This window comes from Misgurnus anguillicaudatus, chromosome 24, assembly GCF_027580225.2.
Source record: "Misgurnus anguillicaudatus chromosome 24, ASM2758022v2, whole genome shotgun sequence".
NCBI classification, from domain to species: domain Eukaryota; kingdom Metazoa; phylum Chordata; class Actinopteri; order Cypriniformes; family Cobitidae; genus Misgurnus; species Misgurnus anguillicaudatus.
In genome coordinates, this window is record NC_073360.2 from 11,908,061 (window position 1) to 11,929,066 (window position 21,006).

The 21,006-nt window shown below is 38.3% G+C and overlaps 1 protein-coding gene across 1 annotated transcript; it reads left to right on the forward strand.

The window, feature by feature from the left end:
• Nucleotides 1-1,332: 1,332 nt before the first annotated feature.
• Nucleotides 1,333-19,415, forward strand: calm3a (calmodulin 3a (phosphorylase kinase, delta)). The gene is made up of 6 exons (XM_055195997.2): nucleotides 1,333-1,496; nucleotides 7,826-7,856; nucleotides 8,200-8,343; nucleotides 15,435-15,541; nucleotides 15,926-16,061; nucleotides 17,913-19,415. Exons 1-6 carry the CDS (start codon nucleotides 1,494-1,496, stop codon nucleotides 17,939-17,941), a joined length of 450 nt encoding a protein of 149 aa, XP_055051972.1. The 5' UTR covers nucleotides 1,333-1,493; the 3' UTR covers nucleotides 17,942-19,415.
• Nucleotides 19,416-21,006: the final 1,591 nt, after the last annotated feature.

The window sequence follows — 21,006 nt, forward strand, 5'->3', positions numbered from 1 at the left end:
CTTGTAATAATGGTATGCTAAATAGACTGGTATAGCTTATAATTTAAAGGGGCCATGACGTGAAATTCTGACTTTTTCCATATTAAGGTGCTATAATTGGGTCCCCAGTGCTTCTATCAACCTAGAAAATGTGAAAAGGATCAACCCAATAACTTAGTTTTTGTAAACCATTCTCTACAAGCACATGAAAAAATGGGTCGTTGAAATTTGGCTCTCCTTATGATGACCATCGGCGGCGTTATTATAAGGACCTCTTATTATAATAATACCACCCCTTAATATGCACTATCCAACCACAGCACTGCCATTTAATGCAGAGAAAAGCACAACTGAGTTTTAATTGCATCAAACCACCATCATTGTTTCAGTGTTTGAATTTCATCAGCTCATTTGCATTTTAAAGGACACACCCAAAACGGCACATTTTTGCACACTCCTACAAAGTGGCAATTTTGACATCCTATAATAAATTATTTATATGGTATTTTGAGCTAAAACTTCACATATGTGCTCTGGGGACACCAAAGATTTATTTGACATCTTAAAAAAGTCTTGTGCCATGGCCCCTTTAAAGTTATGAGATTAACTGGGCACATTTCAAGAGGGTTTCCCCGCTTTTGGCCTAAGACACCGGAATGGGCTCCAGCATTCCAACAACCCTATACAGAATAAGTGGTATAGATTAATCTAGAATATAATACAATATGTAATTTACTTAGTGTTGATAGATATAATTATCTGCATTTGCGTATTATATGTTTTGTCTTTTATTGTGTGGTTTTGTTTGTCCTGCCCCACATGTTTTCCCATATGTATAAATACCCAAGTGTTCCTAATGAATGCTGTTGCATATTGTGTTACATGTTCACCCTGTAAACCCTGACCCTAATAAATATTCACCTATAGTGAAAGGCATAATAAAATGCAATAAATAACCATACAATTCCCTGTTATCCATTCAACTTAAACATAGTATGTTTTTTCCTTTTTTTAATTAAAAATACATTTGTGTATAAATATAATAAATAAATATTAAAATAATGGAATGGAATGAAATAATACTGAAAAATAAAATTAAAATTTTGTAGCCAACAACATTGGCAAGTGTCCAAAGGATGTTTACTGACATTTTTAATGAGACATTTTGTATAGTAACATGAGCATATTTCTTCCTCCCGAATCTGTCTAGTACTGTGGATGCAGTAAAGTGTATGCACAAAAGTAAAACAACATCAATCAGAGTACCGCGAGAGCGATTGGAGAGCCTTTGCAACTAGTGCGAAAGATGAGTTGCCGCGGAGGGATACAGTGTAAATGAGGCCAGAACGCTGCGGCGCATTACTACATTACCTCAATCTGCGGGCCACTTACTCACATACACACTCACAGATCCTGCGTTTATCTATCAACGTTTAAAACACTCACAGACAGCTCTCTGCTGCTGATTTGAGACACACTTCGCGGACGGGCTTTGATTAAATAACGCCAGCACAATGGTGAGTACAACTTATAAAACCTGAGTTTATTCATAGCTAACGGTTTAGCCGCCTTAGCATCCTGTCAGACCCAGCTTGACAATCTAATCGTAGCATTTAACAGTATTGCGATCTAGGGGTATTGGGGGTACTTTAGCTTTGCACAAATATTAAATATATCAAACGCGTCGATATATTTTGTAATATAAAACGCTAAGTAGATAGTTAGCTTGAAATGAGCTGTATTTAATTTGTACTAAATATGTTATAGGATGCCAACTACTAATTTATCTAAATATCTGTGAATTACCAACGAATAGGTGTACATTTTACATTTAAATGGTTTCTGCGGAGTTTATCGGGCGCGTGCAAGTGCCCTCGCGCAAACTGAAACCTGTCAATCAAATGCACAGCATTTTCTGTTTTAGAATTAAACGTAATAATTAAAAAAATTAAAAATGTTGTTTTAACGAGCTGTAGTAGATGTGTAACTTATAGAAATGCAGAATGAAATGCACGGAATGCGTGGTCTGTGTCCAGACCTTTGACAGCTGTTGACTGTGCTTTAATGTTGAGAGTTAAACATGCATGCAGTACATCACGCGTGTTGCGTTCACGCGGTGCTTCATGTCATTTCGGTGTGTGAACAGTGACTGGCTGCTAATTTTACATGGGCTGAGCTCATTGCCTTTAACAGAAGGATAAGTGTGGGCGTGGTGGTGTAAAAATAACCGTAACCATCAGCAAACGCGCTCAAGTTCCTCATTTCTGGAAGGGTCTTCCTCTTTGAAGACTCTGCTTCTGTATATTTACGTCGCGTGCATCGTTCACAGATCCAGTACAAATTTTGGTTCCTGATTTGGGTCAAATATGGGTCCTGGTTTGTCTGTTGCACGTGCACAGGCCAAGTTACGTAGGGTAGCTGTTGCGCACTGTGAGTCAGGTTGTTGAAAATCTGCAATTCAGCGTCTCCCCAATATTATCACCACGTCGCTGTATAAGGGATAAATATGAATGGACTGAGCAGTGAGATCGCATATTGCAGAAGGTTGAACTGCAGTGACGGATTTTGGTTGTGTCCCCTCCCAGATCCTTCTATGCCCCTCCCCCTTTCCCCCTGCATTGAACCAAATCATAGCTGGTGCAGTAACACACTGACACAGGATCTGCAGTGCAGACACATGCGCACACGCTCATCAAAGTGGAATGCAGCTGAGAGAGGACTCTTGTTGCATGATAAACATTCATCCCCTCATGCTCCTCTTAATCTGCCGTAATTGCTGCGGTCGTTGAAATGCGGTTAGAGGACTGAAAGGCAGCACTGAATATCAGCAACAGAAGTGGGAGTCCACCTCCGTCCAAACCAGATGTTTAGCGTCTCGCCGCTGGATCTACAGGAGGACATGTCACCTGATGTCTGAAACCTATGAAGTGCTCTTTTTCTGTTTATGACTACTAGTTGGAAGTTAGTAGTTAGTGAAAGTCATGCTGTTGGAGTGATATCTTAGTAGCTTGCTGAGGCAATATCATTAGGTGTCACTAGGCGGCCATGTTTGCAACATTATTTCAGTCATGCAAGACTAAAGTCCAAAGTACTTGAATGGGGAAAGACAGAGGGGCAACCTTTCGATCTCGTAAGCCCGATTTATAGTCGTGTGTAAGATCTACGTTGTAGGTTATCCGTAGCCTGTGCGTAGCCTGACATGCACCTTGCAAAATTTTTGACAGCTCGTCAGTTCTATGCGGACCGCAAGCGCTGTGATTGGTCCACCAGAACCCCTCCCGTCAGGTAAAAAAACTGCGTCATGGGTATTTCTGTTTGCGACGGTGAAAACAAAGATGGGCCAAGTTGAAGAGTGATTTAACTCAAACTGCAACAAAAGTCGCTGTTTATTTACATCCATCATTGTTGGTCTTCTCAAATCATACACAACAAGTTGCTGTTTCTTCTTCGTTTGTGGGTTAACTTGCCAAGCTTCTTATTCTTTGACTGTCGCACTGCTACTGTGGTTACACGCCTACCAGCGGTCTGCGGGTGTGTTTCCACGTCGACGCGGACGACGACGATGCAAAAGTATAAATGAAAACCGTTGCGGAACCTATGCCGTCGCGGATACGTCGTAGGACCTATGCACAACTATAGCGAGCCCTTTAGCTTCACCCATGTCCTGCCTCTTTACCTATTTTCAGTTTTCTGCGAGTGATGCGCGGTGACGTGCGACCAAGGTGGCGACGGCAGGCACTGCCTACTTTAAGCTTAAAAAAAGCTCTTTACAAACCTATAGGTGACGTCACAGACACTACGTCCATATTTTTTTTAGAGTCTATAGGAAAGACATATGTCTTAAATAACGTGCTAAATTAAACAACATATTTCGGAACAACAATTATACTTATTAACAGTATCATAACTTTTGTTTCTTAAACTCAAATTGCGCTGAAATTTTTTTTCAAGGGTGGGTCAGCTACTGCGCACAGGTTGACAAGCGCTTCACACAACCCTGTGCAGAGCCCCTCCCAAAGAGAATCATCAGTCTTTATCGATTGTTGATTGGCCCTTTTTAATGGAAGGCGGGACTTGTCGCAAGAGTGGCAATATCCAAGGCTGTAGCCAGGATTTTTCAAATACCGAGGACAACTTTAGTCATTCAGGGCTCCAGACTAACTCTTTTGTTATTAGGAGCACTGTAGCCCCTGACTGAAAATTTTAGGAGCGCCAGCCAAAAAATTTTGGGCACACTTTATTCAGCCTGCAATGCAATTATTCATAGTTTCCCAAAAACTGCATTACTGAAAAAAATACTAAGTAGACCTAACTCTATGCAGTTGCTGCATGTAATATGTACAATTGATGAAACTTTCAGAATAGGAATTTATGAACCAAGAATCAAAAACAAACCCCTTAGCTAATTCTAGGCATAAGATAGATATACAATAAGTTATATCCAAATAGCATACTGTAATGAGATGAGTGGCAGGGCAATATACATATTGTTGTATCCTTTACACGTTTCTCATCTTTTATCCAGTTTTCCTTAACTGTGCACTAGGGATGTAACGATTCAATCGCATGTCCCATTAAAAATGCCTGTCTGAAATCGATTCTGAATCGCAGGGCTGCGATTCTTTGTTTCATGCACAGCTTGTTTGTGTACTACAGCTCTGTGATCATGGGAAGTCCTTATCAATCTAAAATCATTATGAGTCTGAGTCGTTTATAACGTTCATATAAAAAAGCAACACTCGTTAAATAAAAATAATTCAAAATGTTCTTTATTATCATGAAAATACCTGAAACAATTTGAAGAACAGCGTGCAACTATTCCTGTAGACATTTCCTGGAATAGCGTTTGTAATACAACTTCTTCTGTGGCACAAAGGGAGTTTCTGCACAAGAGTGCCCCCTGGCGTTCTGATGTGTCTGGATTTCACCGTAATTCATTCAAATTCATTCATTGAGAAAACGCGCATTTGCACGGTTAATCGTTACACCCCTACTGTGCACTGATGTAGACCTTTAATCTAATCTATAACGTTTTTGGTGTTCATGTAGGCTAAAAGTTCTCCCACACTCTTTATCTCTCATCTCTGCAATGTTTAATTTGAAATCTGTGCCAGCGCGTCTACTCGCGGTTCTGAGTCAGATGTGTTGACTTTACCCGGGTTGCATAGACCCATCGGTAGATTCAACTGAGTGCATGGTGACATAAAACAATATACGCGTCATGCAAATGAGCGTTTAAAACCCGATCGCGCATTCTGTAGTAACATTTTGGCTGCAGTCTGAAGCCCTTGGTGCCCCCCTATTGCCTGGTGCCCCAGGGCACTCGGCCAATCCCGTTTATGGATAATCCGGCCCTGCTATAGCAGACTACATTTGTTTTGAGATTGCAGCGGTATCTTCTAGTACGTGTGTCAGGTGATGGTCTGTATGCAATGATAATTGTCTCGTCGGCTATTTTCACATCAAAATGAAACGAAACTTCAAGAAAAACTACAGAGGACATGACCTCGGTGTCCTCAATGGTAGCTACGCCCATGGCCATGTCGAGCACTTCATTGTCCAGTAGCAGTGCTCAATCTTGTTATATCAATATCTTTAACGCAAGTTAAATGTCAGCCAGATGCAAGCCCTTGGAAAAGTAATAGCACATCTCTTCATGAATTATCATTCATGCCTGCTGCACAAACAGAGCTGGATAAATTCACAGTTTTTCGAGCTTTGTCTGTAAAATTTCCTAACCCTAAACATGGCAGATAGTATGCAATTTAGAGCCCGACCGATATGCATTTTTTGGGGCCGATGCCGATACAGATATTACAGAGTAAAAAAAGACCGATAATGATATATCGGCCGATATTCATTATGTGCATATTATAGTACAGTACACATATACTACAGTATATTATACTACTACAGTACTGTACATAGAATACACTATATACATTAACAGAATATACTATATATAAATACTTTTTGCAATGATCACTCTATGATCACACCACAAATGTGGTGATCAAACACTTAAAAATGACGTGACAAAGATATGTAATATAGGCAGGTGTGTTTTACAAGTTAACAATAAACTTTATTATCCAAAATGATTCTGATATAAGTGCACAAAACAGTAAATTTGACTTATTATAAATAACTTTAAAACACAAACAAAACAAAATACATATAACTTAAACCATTGTCAGTTTTAACGAGAATAATGTTATATTGGGCTTATTTAAAAAAATGGAAACTTATAAAGTCATTGTTTATTAGCTTTAGAGTAAGTTATGGACTTCACAAATTAATTAAAAACTTACCGTTAAGACGACAATTCTTGAATTACTGACAACATACTGATGTAGGCTAATGTTTAATGTACTGCACAACTTTTTTATAATACGAACCCACAGTGTTCTGCCGGGACTTTAAACTTTTATCAAACTAAAGCGTCTGCTCTCCGCCTCTTTTATTTAAGAAAGGGTGTAAAGTTGCGCGAGCTTATTTAATCAATTGCTTTGAAATGAGCATGTAACAGCACAAGCAGCTGTACTCCCACAGACTGCGCGTCAGTTTAAGCGCGTCCTTTCTCCGCCTTGTGTCATTTCTTCCGCTTGCGTTTGAAACAACTCTCAAGTGGACAAAAAAGACTGATTAAAACCACCAAATGTAAACAGGAATGTGTCTCTCTCGTCCACTTATAATCCAATCGACCAAAGCACGCCTTAATACCAGGTGTAAAATGTTTTGAAGAAACCGCGTGACTGCCGCGGCCGCCACCTGAACTGAGAGACTGACTGAAGTGAAGGGGGTGGGGGATTGGCTGATGTCACTACAGTGAGTGACCTGAGTCACCATTAGCAACCAGTATGGCGCACTCTGCTGGACAAACAAGTACTTACATCTTTCAAAAGCATTTAATGTGTTCTGTAAGGAACGTTCATATCGGCTTCATATCTGCGGCTAATACGCCGATACAGATATATCTGCGACATGCTCATATCGGCCGATAAAATCGGCAAAACGATAAATCGGTCGGGCTCTAATGCAATTATGCCATTCTTGCATTTAAAAAGAGCCAATTAACAATCGATGAAGACTGATGATTCTCTGTGGTAGGGGCTCTGCACAAGGTTGTGCGCAGTAGCCGAAACCACCCTTGAAAATTTAGCGCAATTTAAGCTTAAAAAGTCGAACTCTGGTTGCCCTCTCTCTCTCACCCCATATGATTTCCTGTTTCTTATTTAATAAAGCTGACACTTTAGCAAATGCCCTAGAAACGACCCACAACAGCATGGGATTGTGTATCAAAAATACCATACAGAATCTGGTGGAAGTCTTGTATCTAGCTCTATTATTCTGTTATTGCAAAAAAACAACAACATTTGTATCATGCATTTTCTATCGCACAGATGGCAAGCCAAATCTATTAAAGTTGAAGCTTTTGCCTCATGGATACGTCTGGCCTTCTTCCCGTTTATTCTATTACAGATCATTTTGCACCATATTCAATTGATGCTGAGAGCTTTGTGAATCACCAGGCTTTAAACAAAAACACAGCTGAATCGCTCCAAATGAATCCTCTCAAATGTATTGTGAATGCAGATGAATCCTCTCTTCTTTAATAATTGACTACTGAACTCCGTGTCAGAGAGAAGTGCAATCATTTTAAGTGTGTCGCATTCATGACCCTGTACCCAGCACTGTCTAATTATATCAGCTGGAGATATTTTTATACATGTCCTTTATTATACTCATTTTGAGGTGTATGTGTGTAAAGACTGGGACATTGAATCTGGTCTGATAGTGATGTGGCATTCAGTGACTGACTTTCTTTCACTTTCTACATTTACAGGCAGACCAGCTGACTGAGGAACAAATTGCAGGTGAGTCACGTTAATGTAGATGTGACCTAAAACCCTGAGCTTCTAGAAAGGCTACATTTTAAATCACGTGAAATATTATTAAGCTGTTCAGACATATTTGAGTGTTTGTATTCATGCGACTATTTTTAATGAAAAATGAAAAAAAATGTGTGTATTACATTGTATGCATAATATATTAATGCTTTATTCGTAATAACTTTTTTATTTGACAGAATGTAAGTTGTGCTTAAATAATAATGTCTGATTTTTCATTTTTGGTTTGACTGTCTTTTGCTGTATAGATGCTATAGAAATGTACTCTAGTGTGATTTAATGCGTGGATTATGAATTTGATTCCAAACAGAGTTCAAGGAGGCGTTTTCACTCTTTGACAAAGATGGCGACGGCACCATAACCACCAAAGAGCTGGGCACGGTGATGCGTTCCTTGGGTCAGAACCCGACTGAAGCCGAACTTCAAGACATGATCAACGAGGTTGATGCTGATGGTGAGACTCATTTACAGTTCCTCTAATGCGCGGATGAAAATTGCAAGCCGGTGAGTTGGAGCAGTGTTGGAGCTAAACTCAGCTAACCGGAAGATAGCTCTCAAAGGGATGGGTTTTATACCTCATTATGCTTTCAACCTTATTCTTATATAACCCATATTAGGGCTGTCACTTTTGTGATTTTTTTTCTTCTTCGATTTTTAAGACATAAGTGTTCATTGAATCGATTATAAAATCAATTTTCCATGTAAAAAAAAAATGTCAACGCCAAATAACGGATGAACATAAAGAGAGCGCTGAAAACCCACAAGTCAACAATATTTCTTATTTATTGGCATGAATTTCTGTGCAGAATAACAAACAGCAACAGCAGTGCAACATTCTCGAAAAAAATATATGCAGAGTGGACTGCTGCCATAACCTAAAACCTAAATGAAAACCATTACTGCAGGCTTCAAACCGGCTGCATTTATGATTGAGGCAATTAAAAAATCTCAAATTATTTTAAATAATGATTCAGTCCATTTCAAACAACTATTCAAAAAGAAAAAAATTAAATGGACTTACTTGAAGTTGAGAACAGGCCATGCGTGTTTTTTATTAAACTTAACCGACACATAGGCTAGGCGGTACTAGGCAGGCATAATGAAATGCGCAAAGGCTAATTACAAATTATTGGACAGGAAAACAAATCGATCAACATTTTCGGGGTCCAGAGCAGAGTGTTTTTTATTTACCATATGTCCAGCTGTTGAGAAGACGCTCTCCAACCGCACTGATGTCCCTGGGAAACTCGGGTACTTTGTTGCCAGCTGCGGTGGGGGCATTTCGTACTGCCTATCTTTCACCACAAAAGCGGATCGCTGTCAGCTGGCAATGGTAGCTTCTTTTCATAACTAATCATCTCCTGTAAGTTCGCTTTCGACGCTCTCTCGTGTTGCACAGGTTTATTGCCGTTGTCCTCCGTTTTCTTTGCAAATTGAAACCGTACAGTAAAGGTGTGCAGGGCTCAAAATTAGGGATCGACCGATATGGATTTTTTTGTGCCGATACCGATTTTTTTCCATCAGCTTTAGCCGATGACCGATACAGGCTGCCGATTTTCTTTAGCCGATATTTGGAGCCGATACTGCTTTTTCTCATTTAGTTTATATTATAAAAATGACACAATGATAAAACCAAATGTTACAGCTCTTAATTTAAAAAAGGAACATTTATTGAACTACATTTAAGAAATAGTAAGGTGAGGTAGAACAAGTAAGAAAATTCAGTGCTGCTTAAAATACATAAATAAAATAATAATTACACCATTGCACACAGTAGCAACAACCAAGCAGCATAACAAGGGGAACACTAGTGTTGGGCGATAAGCCCTATTTTCAGATCGTCCTATCGTCAGCCTGTGAGATCGGCGATACACGATGTTATCGGGGGGCGTGGCAGTAGTTTACTCTTTTTTTTATGTGATAATTTTTACTCATTATAACGAGTCACTTGATGGGTTGACAAAAAAAACAGGACCGCAACACCGTCATGACCGCAACCTTCTTAAAACTGATGCCATTAAAGCGAGCGCGTCATTAAAACCCTATCATGATTACTTAATAACTGTAAAACCATGCATCTGCGCACGCACACACACGTGCGCGCACATACAAACTATTCAATGCATTTATTATTTAGTGCTGTTGCAGAAGACTACACGTGTCAAGTAGTGGTGCTCTCATGAGGTGCCTTTTTAAACGCATCAGTCCAGCGGAACGCGATCATATTTTAAACACAATCATATATTAAACACAAGGGACGTGTTGCAACAACTCATTGAAATGCATATCATAAACAGGATTAATACCTAGTGATCTGACTTCAGACAGAGCGCAGCTCTCTGCACGTACGCGAGAGTGAGAGAGAGGCGCTAATATGCAGCGGGTCATATTTTAAACAAAAAGTAAAGTTTGTCTCAGCTCGCATGAAACGCATTAAACTGAACAAATAAGGATTACTACTTTAGTTTATGTTTAGACTGCGGACAGATGCGAGAGCGCGTGCACAGAGAGAAGCGCAGCTGCTCATGACGCGGCGCGCTGGATTTAGTGGTAGAAGGAGACCAAGACGCGCGCATTAAGTGCAGGTACGTGCAAGAAGGAATACTCTATTTACAAGCTCTCCGCGTAAAGTGAAGCCCACAAACCCTCATGTGAGGAAAAGCATGCATTGTCGGTGTTAATATAAAACTATGATGATAATAAATTTAATAATAACCATTCGCCAACTATCGTCTTGACTATCGCCATGAAAGCCTGCCATTGGCGATATGTCTGAAGATCGTCGATACACGATACTATCGTCTATCGGCACAACCCTAGGGAACACTTTACTTTATCCATGAAAGTAACCAACTATTTACAACCTATTTAATGCTTAGGTCTAAGTTTTAGTGCACTTAACTTAATCTCTTGTAGAGCAAATGTCTTTCATAAGAAGACAAGGAAAATGTAAACAGCAATACTGATCAAAAAACAACTTGAAAAGAATTCTGAATAACATGCCAATTGCCCCACTTCTGTACCTGAGCACGCGTCGTGTCCAAACGTCAGACTGGTGGTCGCTGAATAAAACTCCTATAAATACCACGCAATCACGGAACAACGTCAGCATTATTTAATCCTATGATGTTCGTAACAGCTGCCGTATGCATACGGTTAGCCTAAAGGCTATTTGAAGCTCCCTAAATACACTGGCAAGCAGTTTTATAGGCATTCGCGTTTTCCATTATGACCACCAAACTTTCTTAGCTATGATTGCACGCACATAGAGCAACGTGCTTACACTTTCAAAGTATATGGCAATATTTCAGTCAAACAGTTAAAATATGCTTTGAAGTTTAACTTACTAGAGCAGGCTTGGAGCGCTCCACTCTGCTAGTGGGGGGAGGGGCAATGCACGGGCTGCAGGCAGCCTCAAAGAACACAGAGCTGCCTGTGGGCGCCTGTCTGTAATTAATGCCGGGGAAAAGCTATCGGCGAACGCACGCCGCGAATCGGCCGATGCCGATACACCTAAAACCTGCTAAAATCGGCCCGATGTATCGGCCGGCCGATATATCGGTCGATCACTACTCAAAATTAACTTTTTTATTTGGTAGTACTGGTGCTCCCAAGTTTAAAGAGTTGGGAGCACCAGCAAAAATTTAGGCGCATCCATCCAAAAATTAAAAAGCACCACAACTACAATGTATATGTTAATAGATTTATTTTATTAAAAATGAAACACCACCACCGGGCTTTACACATCCAATGACAAGCATTTAAAATTAGCTCTTTTATTTAATTTTTTTATTTTTTGCTGCATATATTCCTAAATTAATACCAAATGCTGTTGAAATATTATAGCAGCAATAATAATTTAACAATTACAGGTAACATGATTAAGATTACAATAGAAAATCTAGCAAACACGTAAAACACTGATTAATTGTGACATTACCAGGTGACCTTGATATAGAAGGCTAATATATATTGGTATTGATAACTGCATTACCAGGATGCTATTACTGCTAAATAGGCAATGTTTTAAAAAATACAACAAAAACATACCATCAGCATTGTCGTGTTCCACATCAACATGGACCACAAGGATGTTTGTCGGATGTACATTCACCAGCGCATGCGCACATACACTATCAAACACTCTTTGACAGACAGGTCGGTGTCCTCATTAATAATGAACACATTTTTCACGACACTTCTTGTGTTTTTGGCACTTTCGCCATGTTTAAGCAAGGTCTGGCTCTTAATGTTTTGATTCCGCCACCAACACCGTTTTACAGTAAACACAGTAACTTACATCGAGCCATTTTCATAGCGGAGACACTCAATTTTTTTATGCCACTCTCCCCGAAAGGTTTAATGTCAAGTCTTATTTTCCGCATTTGAATCCGGATCGTTGTCATTAATTACAGTAACATTGGTTGTAATCGGCTCGTTCTCGTCATGCTTGCCATCTCGTCTTTTCACATTTTCGCGCTTCATGTACCAACGTAGCACGGCAACAAGGAATGATTGACACTCATATTAACCAATCCTTCATTAAACGCAAGAACTTAAAGGGATAGTTCGGCCAAAAACGATATTAAACCCATGATTTACTCACCCCCAAGCTGTCCGAGTTGCGTGTGTCCATCGTTTTTCGGGCGGACACATTTTCGGATGTTTTAGAAAATATTTTAGATCTTTCAGTTGATTAAATGTAATATTACGGGGTTCAGCAATAGTCCACGACCTTCAAGTCCAAAAAAAAAGCGTCCATCCTTCACAAATTAAATCCAAACGGCTCCAGGATGATAAACAAAGGTCTTCTGAGGGTAATCCGTGCGGTGTTGTTGTAGAAATATCCATATTTAAAAATTTATTAACGTAATTAACTACCTTCCGTTAGCGCCAACATCTTAGTCTCATCCGCATTCAGGATGAGAGCTTACGCAGCGTACAGAGTTTCTCTGCTGCTGCTCTGTCCCCCCGCCCTCCGAATTTGTCATACGTCACTAAGAAAAGTGCGTACATTGCGCTAATACTCTCTCCTGAGTCTAACTGTGCATTCAGACCGCCACCGGCGAGAGCGTCAATAAAAGCTCTGGCTGCCCTGACAACGACGCTAAAGAAAAGTTGTAGTGAACGCTCTGACGCTCGAATGCATTCTCTGAACTCCTCTCAGGCGGAGGTTTCCGCCTTCCGATTGGTTGCCGGTGAACATTTCCGCCTTCCGATTGGTTGCCGCCGAACCGCGTCATATCTCATTTCCATAAAGTTGAGCTGATTTCAACTCTCCTCGACGCTCACGCTGTACATGACGCGCCGCGCCGTTGCTCGCCGGAGCTCGCCGCCGTCTCTCATTGAAAATGAATGACTTCCGGCCACTTTGACGCTCTCGCCGGTTGCGGTCTGAATGCACAGTAAGGGTGTTTTCACATATACACTGTTTAGGTCGGCCCAAATGACGTGTCGCTCCGAGTACGGTGCGTTTGGGTCAGTGTGAACACAACAGCCGCACTCGGGTGCGCACTAAACGGCCGCTCCGAGACCGCTCTAAACAGGTGGTCTCGGAGCGGCTGTTGCCGAACTCTGGGGCGACCCACCTGTGGTGTGAACACTGCCGGACCTCGGACCGAACCAAATACAGGAAGTTCTCCACATGTTTGAGCCACTGGGCTTCCGTTGTGACGTGAGCCGGGTGTTATATTGTGGGTTAACAACAAACAAGCCAATCTGGTCCGTTGCAGAGAGATTCGCTGTCTCCTTTACGTTTGAGCTGATGATTTTATAAATGCATAGCTATCCTCCACACACAAATAGTGACATTACGGGCTTTTTAGCAAACGGCTCCATGAGAAAGGCTTTAATAGAACAGCTACGCAATTTCGCGTTAAAGCAACGAAACTTCACAAAGACGTGCATCGTTTATCTCCACATCTTGATAGCTGCGCTCTCCCTGTCAGGCTGGTTGTCGTGGAAACGTGGGGGTGGTCATGAGACGGTAAGAGCTGTCAGAGACCAATGACAGCGCTGACCGTTGTCACATGGCGTACGGTGCGGCATTTCGAGTAAAGTAAAAAATATATATATGTGAACACAGACCGCACTAACTGAAAAATGATACAATGTATTTAGGTGCGCTCCGAGGCCGCACCACGGTGCGCACCAACATATGTGAAAACAACCTAAGATGGCGGCGCTACCGGAAGGTATTTAATTACGTTAATAAAATTTTAAATATGGATATTTCTACAACAACACCGCACGGATTACCCTCAGAAGACCTTTGTTTATCATCCTGGAGCCGTTTGGATTTAATTTGTGAAGGATGGACGCACTTTTTTTGGACTTGAAGGTCGTGGACTATGGCTGGACCCCGTAATATTACATTTAATCAACCGAAAGATCTAAAATATTTTCTAAAATATCCGAAACTGTGTTTGTCTGAAAAACGACGGACACATGCAACTCGGACAGCCTGGGGGTGAGCAAATCATGGGTTCAATATCGTTCTTGGCCGAACTATCCCTTTAATTGTGAAATTTGATTGGTTATGTAACGTTGGAGAAAACACTAAACCTGGGACAGCAGCACGCAGCATCACAATCTACAAAATGGGCAGTCGCACAAATGCTCCCAAATATATTTTAAGGTCGCACAGATAAAATTTCGGTCGCATATGCGACCAAAATAGTCGCAATTTCGAGCCCTGGTGTGTAAAGTTGCTGGGTATTTTCTGTCTAGCTTTCGCAACGCCTACTGCACTTTTCGGAATTCTTTATTTTCTTTTTCTGCTTGTTTTTGAGTTTTGTTTAATTCTTTTAAAATTAATATTGTACATTTTTGGTTAAAATCCATTCCATATTATCGTTTTCAAAACATTTTTGGTTGGTCCGATCGATTTTTTTTTTATGAAAAGTGACAGCCCTAATCCATATGTCTACATATTAGGTATTTTCCAATTTAAACGGATGATTTACTTTACAAGGTAATTTGTGAAATATAGTAAGATCTGGAACCAGTGAATTTTTACATTGTATTGCACCTAACTGCACCTAACAATTCTGTGTATCAATGCGCAGCACCCATAGCAACACAAACTTGTGTGAAACATTTTGTTGCTGCTCACAGTCCGTCAGTGACTATTTTTCCTTTAGAATGAAGGCTTTCAATGTTTTACTTGATGAATGTTGCTTTAATATGTGATGGGATCTGGGAAAAAATGGCGGATACGATTTCATTAATGATGCAATCTTTTTTACATTTTTCTGAAAATGGTCCAGCGCAACATCCGACAGGTTTTCCCAGGACGCATCACATATATTTGTGTTGTGTAGTAACCGTTTTCTATAAGCAATAAGGTACACGAGGCTAGTGCTTCCACAATAATAAATTGGACAACTCCACAAAACAGCACAGCCTCTTGCACCTTATTCCTTGAACACTAAATCATTATTTATATTATGTGTACTGTAACGTTGTATTTTTACACTAGTGTTAAGGTACAGGATGCGAAACGTTAGGTTTACCTTTTCGTTTAATCTCGTGGTCTCTCCACAGGCAACGGAACTATAGACTTCCCAGAGTTCCTGACCATGATGGCGAGAAAAATGAAGGACACGGACAGCGAAGAGGAAATCCGAGAAGCTTTCAGAGTCTTTGACAAGGTGAGAAATCATCACAGTTAACTGCAGCTGCCACAAACATGAAACTTAAAGACCCAGTAAAGCAGATGATGACACTACAGAAATAGAGGTGGAGCGTCTCTAGATGCTGTCGGTATGTGCTGTGTTTGTGTTTGCTGGTCAGACAGCGCTTGTGTTTATTCACTGCATTAGTTCAATGGCACAAAAGAGGACTTGGGCTATGTCCTCATTATTAATCAGTTTAAATATATTTATTTTTCCATCCACACCGTGGCTGGTGTCTAGAGAAATCCTATCTTCTCCAAACGTATAAATTTAACTATAAATCTGGATGTAGGGATAATAAAAAACAACAACAAGCATCATTTCTTTATTGTGAGCACAGTTACTTTCTCTTGCCTTCAGGATGGGAACGGCTACATCAGTGCAGCCGAGCTTCGTCACGTCATGACCAACCTGGGTGAGAAGTTAACAGATGAGGAAGTGGACGAGATGATAAGAGAGGCAGATATTGATGGAGATGGCCAGGTCAACTATGAGGGTGAGTCACTTTCTTATCCAGTCATTTAAGCTACCTCTTGGTCAATATAACCAACATGACATCATACATTAAGTGTTTTCATTGTGGTTACATACAGGATGTAGCTTTTCAAGTTCTGTTATTTTAATCATGCAAATTATAATCTAGTGGGTTTTAATAAACCCACCAGAGGACTTTTAGCTTGCACCTGCAGCATTTAACATTTAGCATGATGGTACATGGGTGATATTAATATAATTGGATTAGAGTTGTACCCCGTAATTAGCTGTGTTTGCTGAGTGAAACAGCAGCAGTATTATTATATCTCATACCTGAGGGCATGTTATGGCTATTTTAGGAGTAAGCAGAAGCAAAGAAACAATGTTGACAAAGTGAACGTTAGTTACTTTTTGTTGAAAGCATATTTAATACAGAATGAAGAGATTGTTTACTTTAAATTACTGCAATGAAGGGCTCGAAATTAACTTTTATAGTCAGTAGCACTGGTGCTCCCAAATGTGAAAGCTTGGAGCACCAACAAAAATTCAGGAGCATCCATTGAAAATTATAGGAGCACCACAACTTCATCATCCAGCTTGAACAATCAAACTTGATCTTAAATTATTTGCCACACACTTGCCGTGTGCCTGGCCCAGTTTTAAACAAGCTCTTATGCTTAAAATGTGTAGATTCATGTTTTTTTTAATTCTGTTTATTTTCACAAATCCTTTTTTGTCTGTTTTAATTTTTCTGCATTCTGGATTTTCACTTTTCATTTCTTTATTGGTTATTTACATTTCACTTAACTCATTCCCCGACAAGCCATTTTTTGAAAAGTTGACCGCCAGCATTTTTTTTGTGATTTTCACAAAATACCTTCCAGGAAAATGTTCTTTTACAAATATATCAAATGAAAGAACACCCTCTGCTTTCAAACAAACAATAAATAAACAAACAAACAAACTGGGAAAAAAACTTTAATCCTATCTATATTTTTTTCTCTGCTTATTAACTCTTACATTTTTTTTAGCAAAAAGCTGAAATATGTGCATTTTTGTGAAGGAAATTTGTTAGAGATCAGATTTAGAATGATTATCAAAACATACACACAGTTTAAAATTAGTAAATAATTTTTTGCTTCAGTTTTTTATAAATTGGGTAAGTATCCACCATCTAGTGGATAATTGCGGTATTACAGATTAACATAAAACCTCATTAGGAACACGTTTTATGCAAATTTTTTCTCTTAATTGACAAGAAATTGATGGACGAGATAACTCGTCAATGGGGGGGAAAGAGTTAATAAACGTCATGTTTAATAAACTGAATTCATAAAATGTAATAATTTGTCTTTTCTAAAATAATAAAAAAATGTTTGTTTTGTTTAAAAGTACAAATATTTTGAGTGTGATTACTTAAAAATATAACTTAATAGTACTTAAAAATTTTAATCTTTATTTGTATATTATTTTAATAGTAGATTTTACTATATAATAGTAATATATTTCTGTCAACTTTATTACGTTTAATAAACTTATATTAATGGACTTGGTTAATGTGTATTTGACGATCGCTTTTCTTAATTAATCAATGAAATCAGTGTGAACTCGGACAGCAGCTTTGAATATGAACTAAAACTGCAAGAAACTGAGTCATCTGCGTATTATTGGTCTCTATGAGATGTTCGCTAATTATTCCACAGTATATGCATATGAATTTCAAACAAATCATTCAAATAAGTAATAAAGTATATGCTGATTGTACATTATTTCTCAGCATGTCTTTCATTGCAGCTCTTATTCGAGATTAAAAAGCATATGCATATGTTGCTTTTATTTCATTATATTAATTTTTTTTGCTCTTTTTTTGCAGAGTTTGTCCAGATGATGACTGCGAAGTGAAGGACTCTCCTATCCTTTAATCTTTCTCTCTCTCTTACATTGCTTGTCCTACTAAGATCACTCTGTCTTTAAAACGAAAAAATAACAAGTTTACTTCAGAGAGAATTTAAAATTCTGCGATCTCTTGCCAAAAATGTCTAATTTTCAAAAGCAATTTGTGAAAAACAATAGCAGACTTGTCCCAGCAGAAGTGAATGGACCAAGCATAACTGCATGAGCCCTTTCGGAGCAAACGTCTCCAGACCTGACAAACATTTTGAGGACAGAACGTCACTTTAGTCGCAAATGAGTTGAAGTCTTTAAAATGCGGAGAACGCCTCTCACGAGTGTTCTTTCATTGCATCAACAATAGATTTATTATAAACATTTATTATTATAATAATGCTAAACAATTGTGGTAAATAGTCCAGGGTCACAGTGAGCAAAACCAATTGCTTGTGACCTTTTGTGGTGAAGTCATGCTTTTTGCGTATCGCCTTCTCCTGTTTAAGACTCGAAACGGAACAAAAACTGGATGTTTATGAAGACGTATTTATTGTTCAAACCCGACGTCATACTCGTACTATGTATAATCGAGGTTTATTGGCAGTGACTTGAAGAGTGTGTCTTTACGGGCTATAAGGCATGTTACCAGTGTTTACCATTGACTGGTTAAACTTTATTTCAGTGTGGGTTTTGTCCTGTGTTACGACGGCTTCAATCTTTGTGGGAGCACCGAGATGCAAAGTATATACAGCAGACTGGAAATGTGATGGAATAGCATAACTGTAAAAAAAGATGCTTCATAATGCTATCAGTGTAAATGTACTGTTCTTCAATATTAACGTCTGGTAAACTTTGCATTGCCTATTGTTATTCTGCAGTAGTTAGGTCTGTGACTTTTGTTTGAACCACGGTCTTGAAATGTGCCATAATACTCGTAAGCCTCAACTTTCTTGCAAGAAATCTTGTAGTCATGTATTATCGATATATATAACTATACACACACACAACTAGCTATATAATCTATATTTATATATATTTGCACTTTTGGTGTAGATTATACCTTGATACACTCGAGAGAAACCTGCTGCTGCTGCTGCTACAGGTCAAATGTCTTTTGCTCTTGTGGGTTTGTCATAACCTCGTCAAGTGCTTTGAATTTCATTTGCGCTCCGCTTGCGAGAAACATGATGAAGGTTATTTTGAGGAATGACTAGAAAATCTATTTAAATGTATTGCTAGCAAGACTCCGGTTTCTTTGAAGGGCTTGTTATTGGTCTAATAATTGGATTTTTTCTTTGAACGTATTACTTCTGTGGAGAAAAGCTTTACGTGGTATATCTTACTCTGTTCAGGACTGTTTAAACAGTTTATGTTGTCAGGGTTAGAAGCGAGCGATTGGAAAGGTGATGATGATTCACTTGAAGGATGTACAGATAATATGTGAGATGCATCTGTGTTTTCCAATAAAATAAATGTATATGTTTATGCATACATGTCTGTGTTTTATGTGCACCCATGGTTGGTTCGAGATCCTTCCCATGAAGGGGTCAAAATCTCAAGTTGTCCCTGAATAATATTTGGATAATCAGAGGATGGCATACCTTTTGACCTTTAAATGTTATTATTTTAGAACTGGAAAAATGTGTGAGAACATGCACTGCAAAAAAATGTTTTTAAAGAAAAAAAATTCTTAGTTTTTTTTTCTTGTTTCCATTAAAAATTTTTGATGATCAAAACAACCCAAGAGAATAAGCCTAGTTTTATCAAATTTAAGTGATTTTGTGCATAAAACAGGCGAAAAAAAAAAAGGAGTCTGCCGGTGGGGTGAGCAAATTTTTCTTGAATTTAGTGTTTAAGAAAAATGTTCAAGATTTTTTTGCTTACCCCATTGGCAGATTTTTTTGCTTGTTTTACGCACAAAATCACTTAAATTTAATATTTTTGGTCTAAAAACTAAACTTATTTTCTTGTTGTTTTTTTTCTTGAAAATCATTTTTTTGCAGTGATGCACATTGGAAATTATTCACTGCAAAAAAATGACTTTCGTAGTATTTTTGTCTTGTTTTCAGTAGAAATATCGGTAACACTTTATTATAATGTTCATTAATTAACATTAGTTAACTACATTAGTTAACATGAACTAATGATGAACTGCACTTGTGCAGCATTTATTAATCTTTATTAATGTTAATTTCAACAATTACTAATACTTTATTAAAATTTGGTTAACGTTAGTTAATGCACCGTGAACTAACATGAACAAACAATGAACAGCTTTATTTCTATTAACTAACATTAACAAAGATTAATAAATACTGTAACAAATGTATTGCTCATGGTTTGTTCATGTTGGTTAATACATTAACTAATGTTAAATCATGAACATTATAATAAAGTGTTACCGAAATATCTTAAAATTCTTAAATTAAGAAAATAAAATGACCTGAGAAAGTGGGTCTATTTTATAGACAAAAAAATATACAATTTAAATGAATTAATGCTTAAAGCAAGCAAAAATATCTGCCAATGGGATGAGAAAAAAAAATCTTAAACTAAGTTTTCTTTTTTTTTTACTTAATTCAAGCTAAATTTCTCACTTCATTGGCAGATATTTTTGCTTGTTTTAAGCCCCAAAATTGTTTAATTTTTGTCTAAAACCTAGACTTATTTTCTTAGGTCATTTTGCTTATTAAAAAAATACATCTTAATTTAAGAATTTTTAGATATTTCTACCGAAAACAAGACAAAAATACGAAGTAAGAGTCATTTTTTTGCAGTGTTATTATTTAAGTTTTCTGATCTTTGTTATTTCTATTATTTCTAATTTATGCATTATTTATATAAATTATTTAAGAAAGTGACATTGCTCAAGTAACATTTCGGCCATTGTCAAAGCTTTTATTAGACATTTGAAAAGATGATCTATTAATGTTCATCAGATAAATGATCAACGGCTTGACAATGGCCTAAACGTCACTTCCAATACCATCTGTCCTTTATCTCTTTTAAAATTAATGTGCATCAAAAAAAAAGAATGCATTGTGTTACATTTTTCGCTGATATTGTTAAATAAGTGCAAA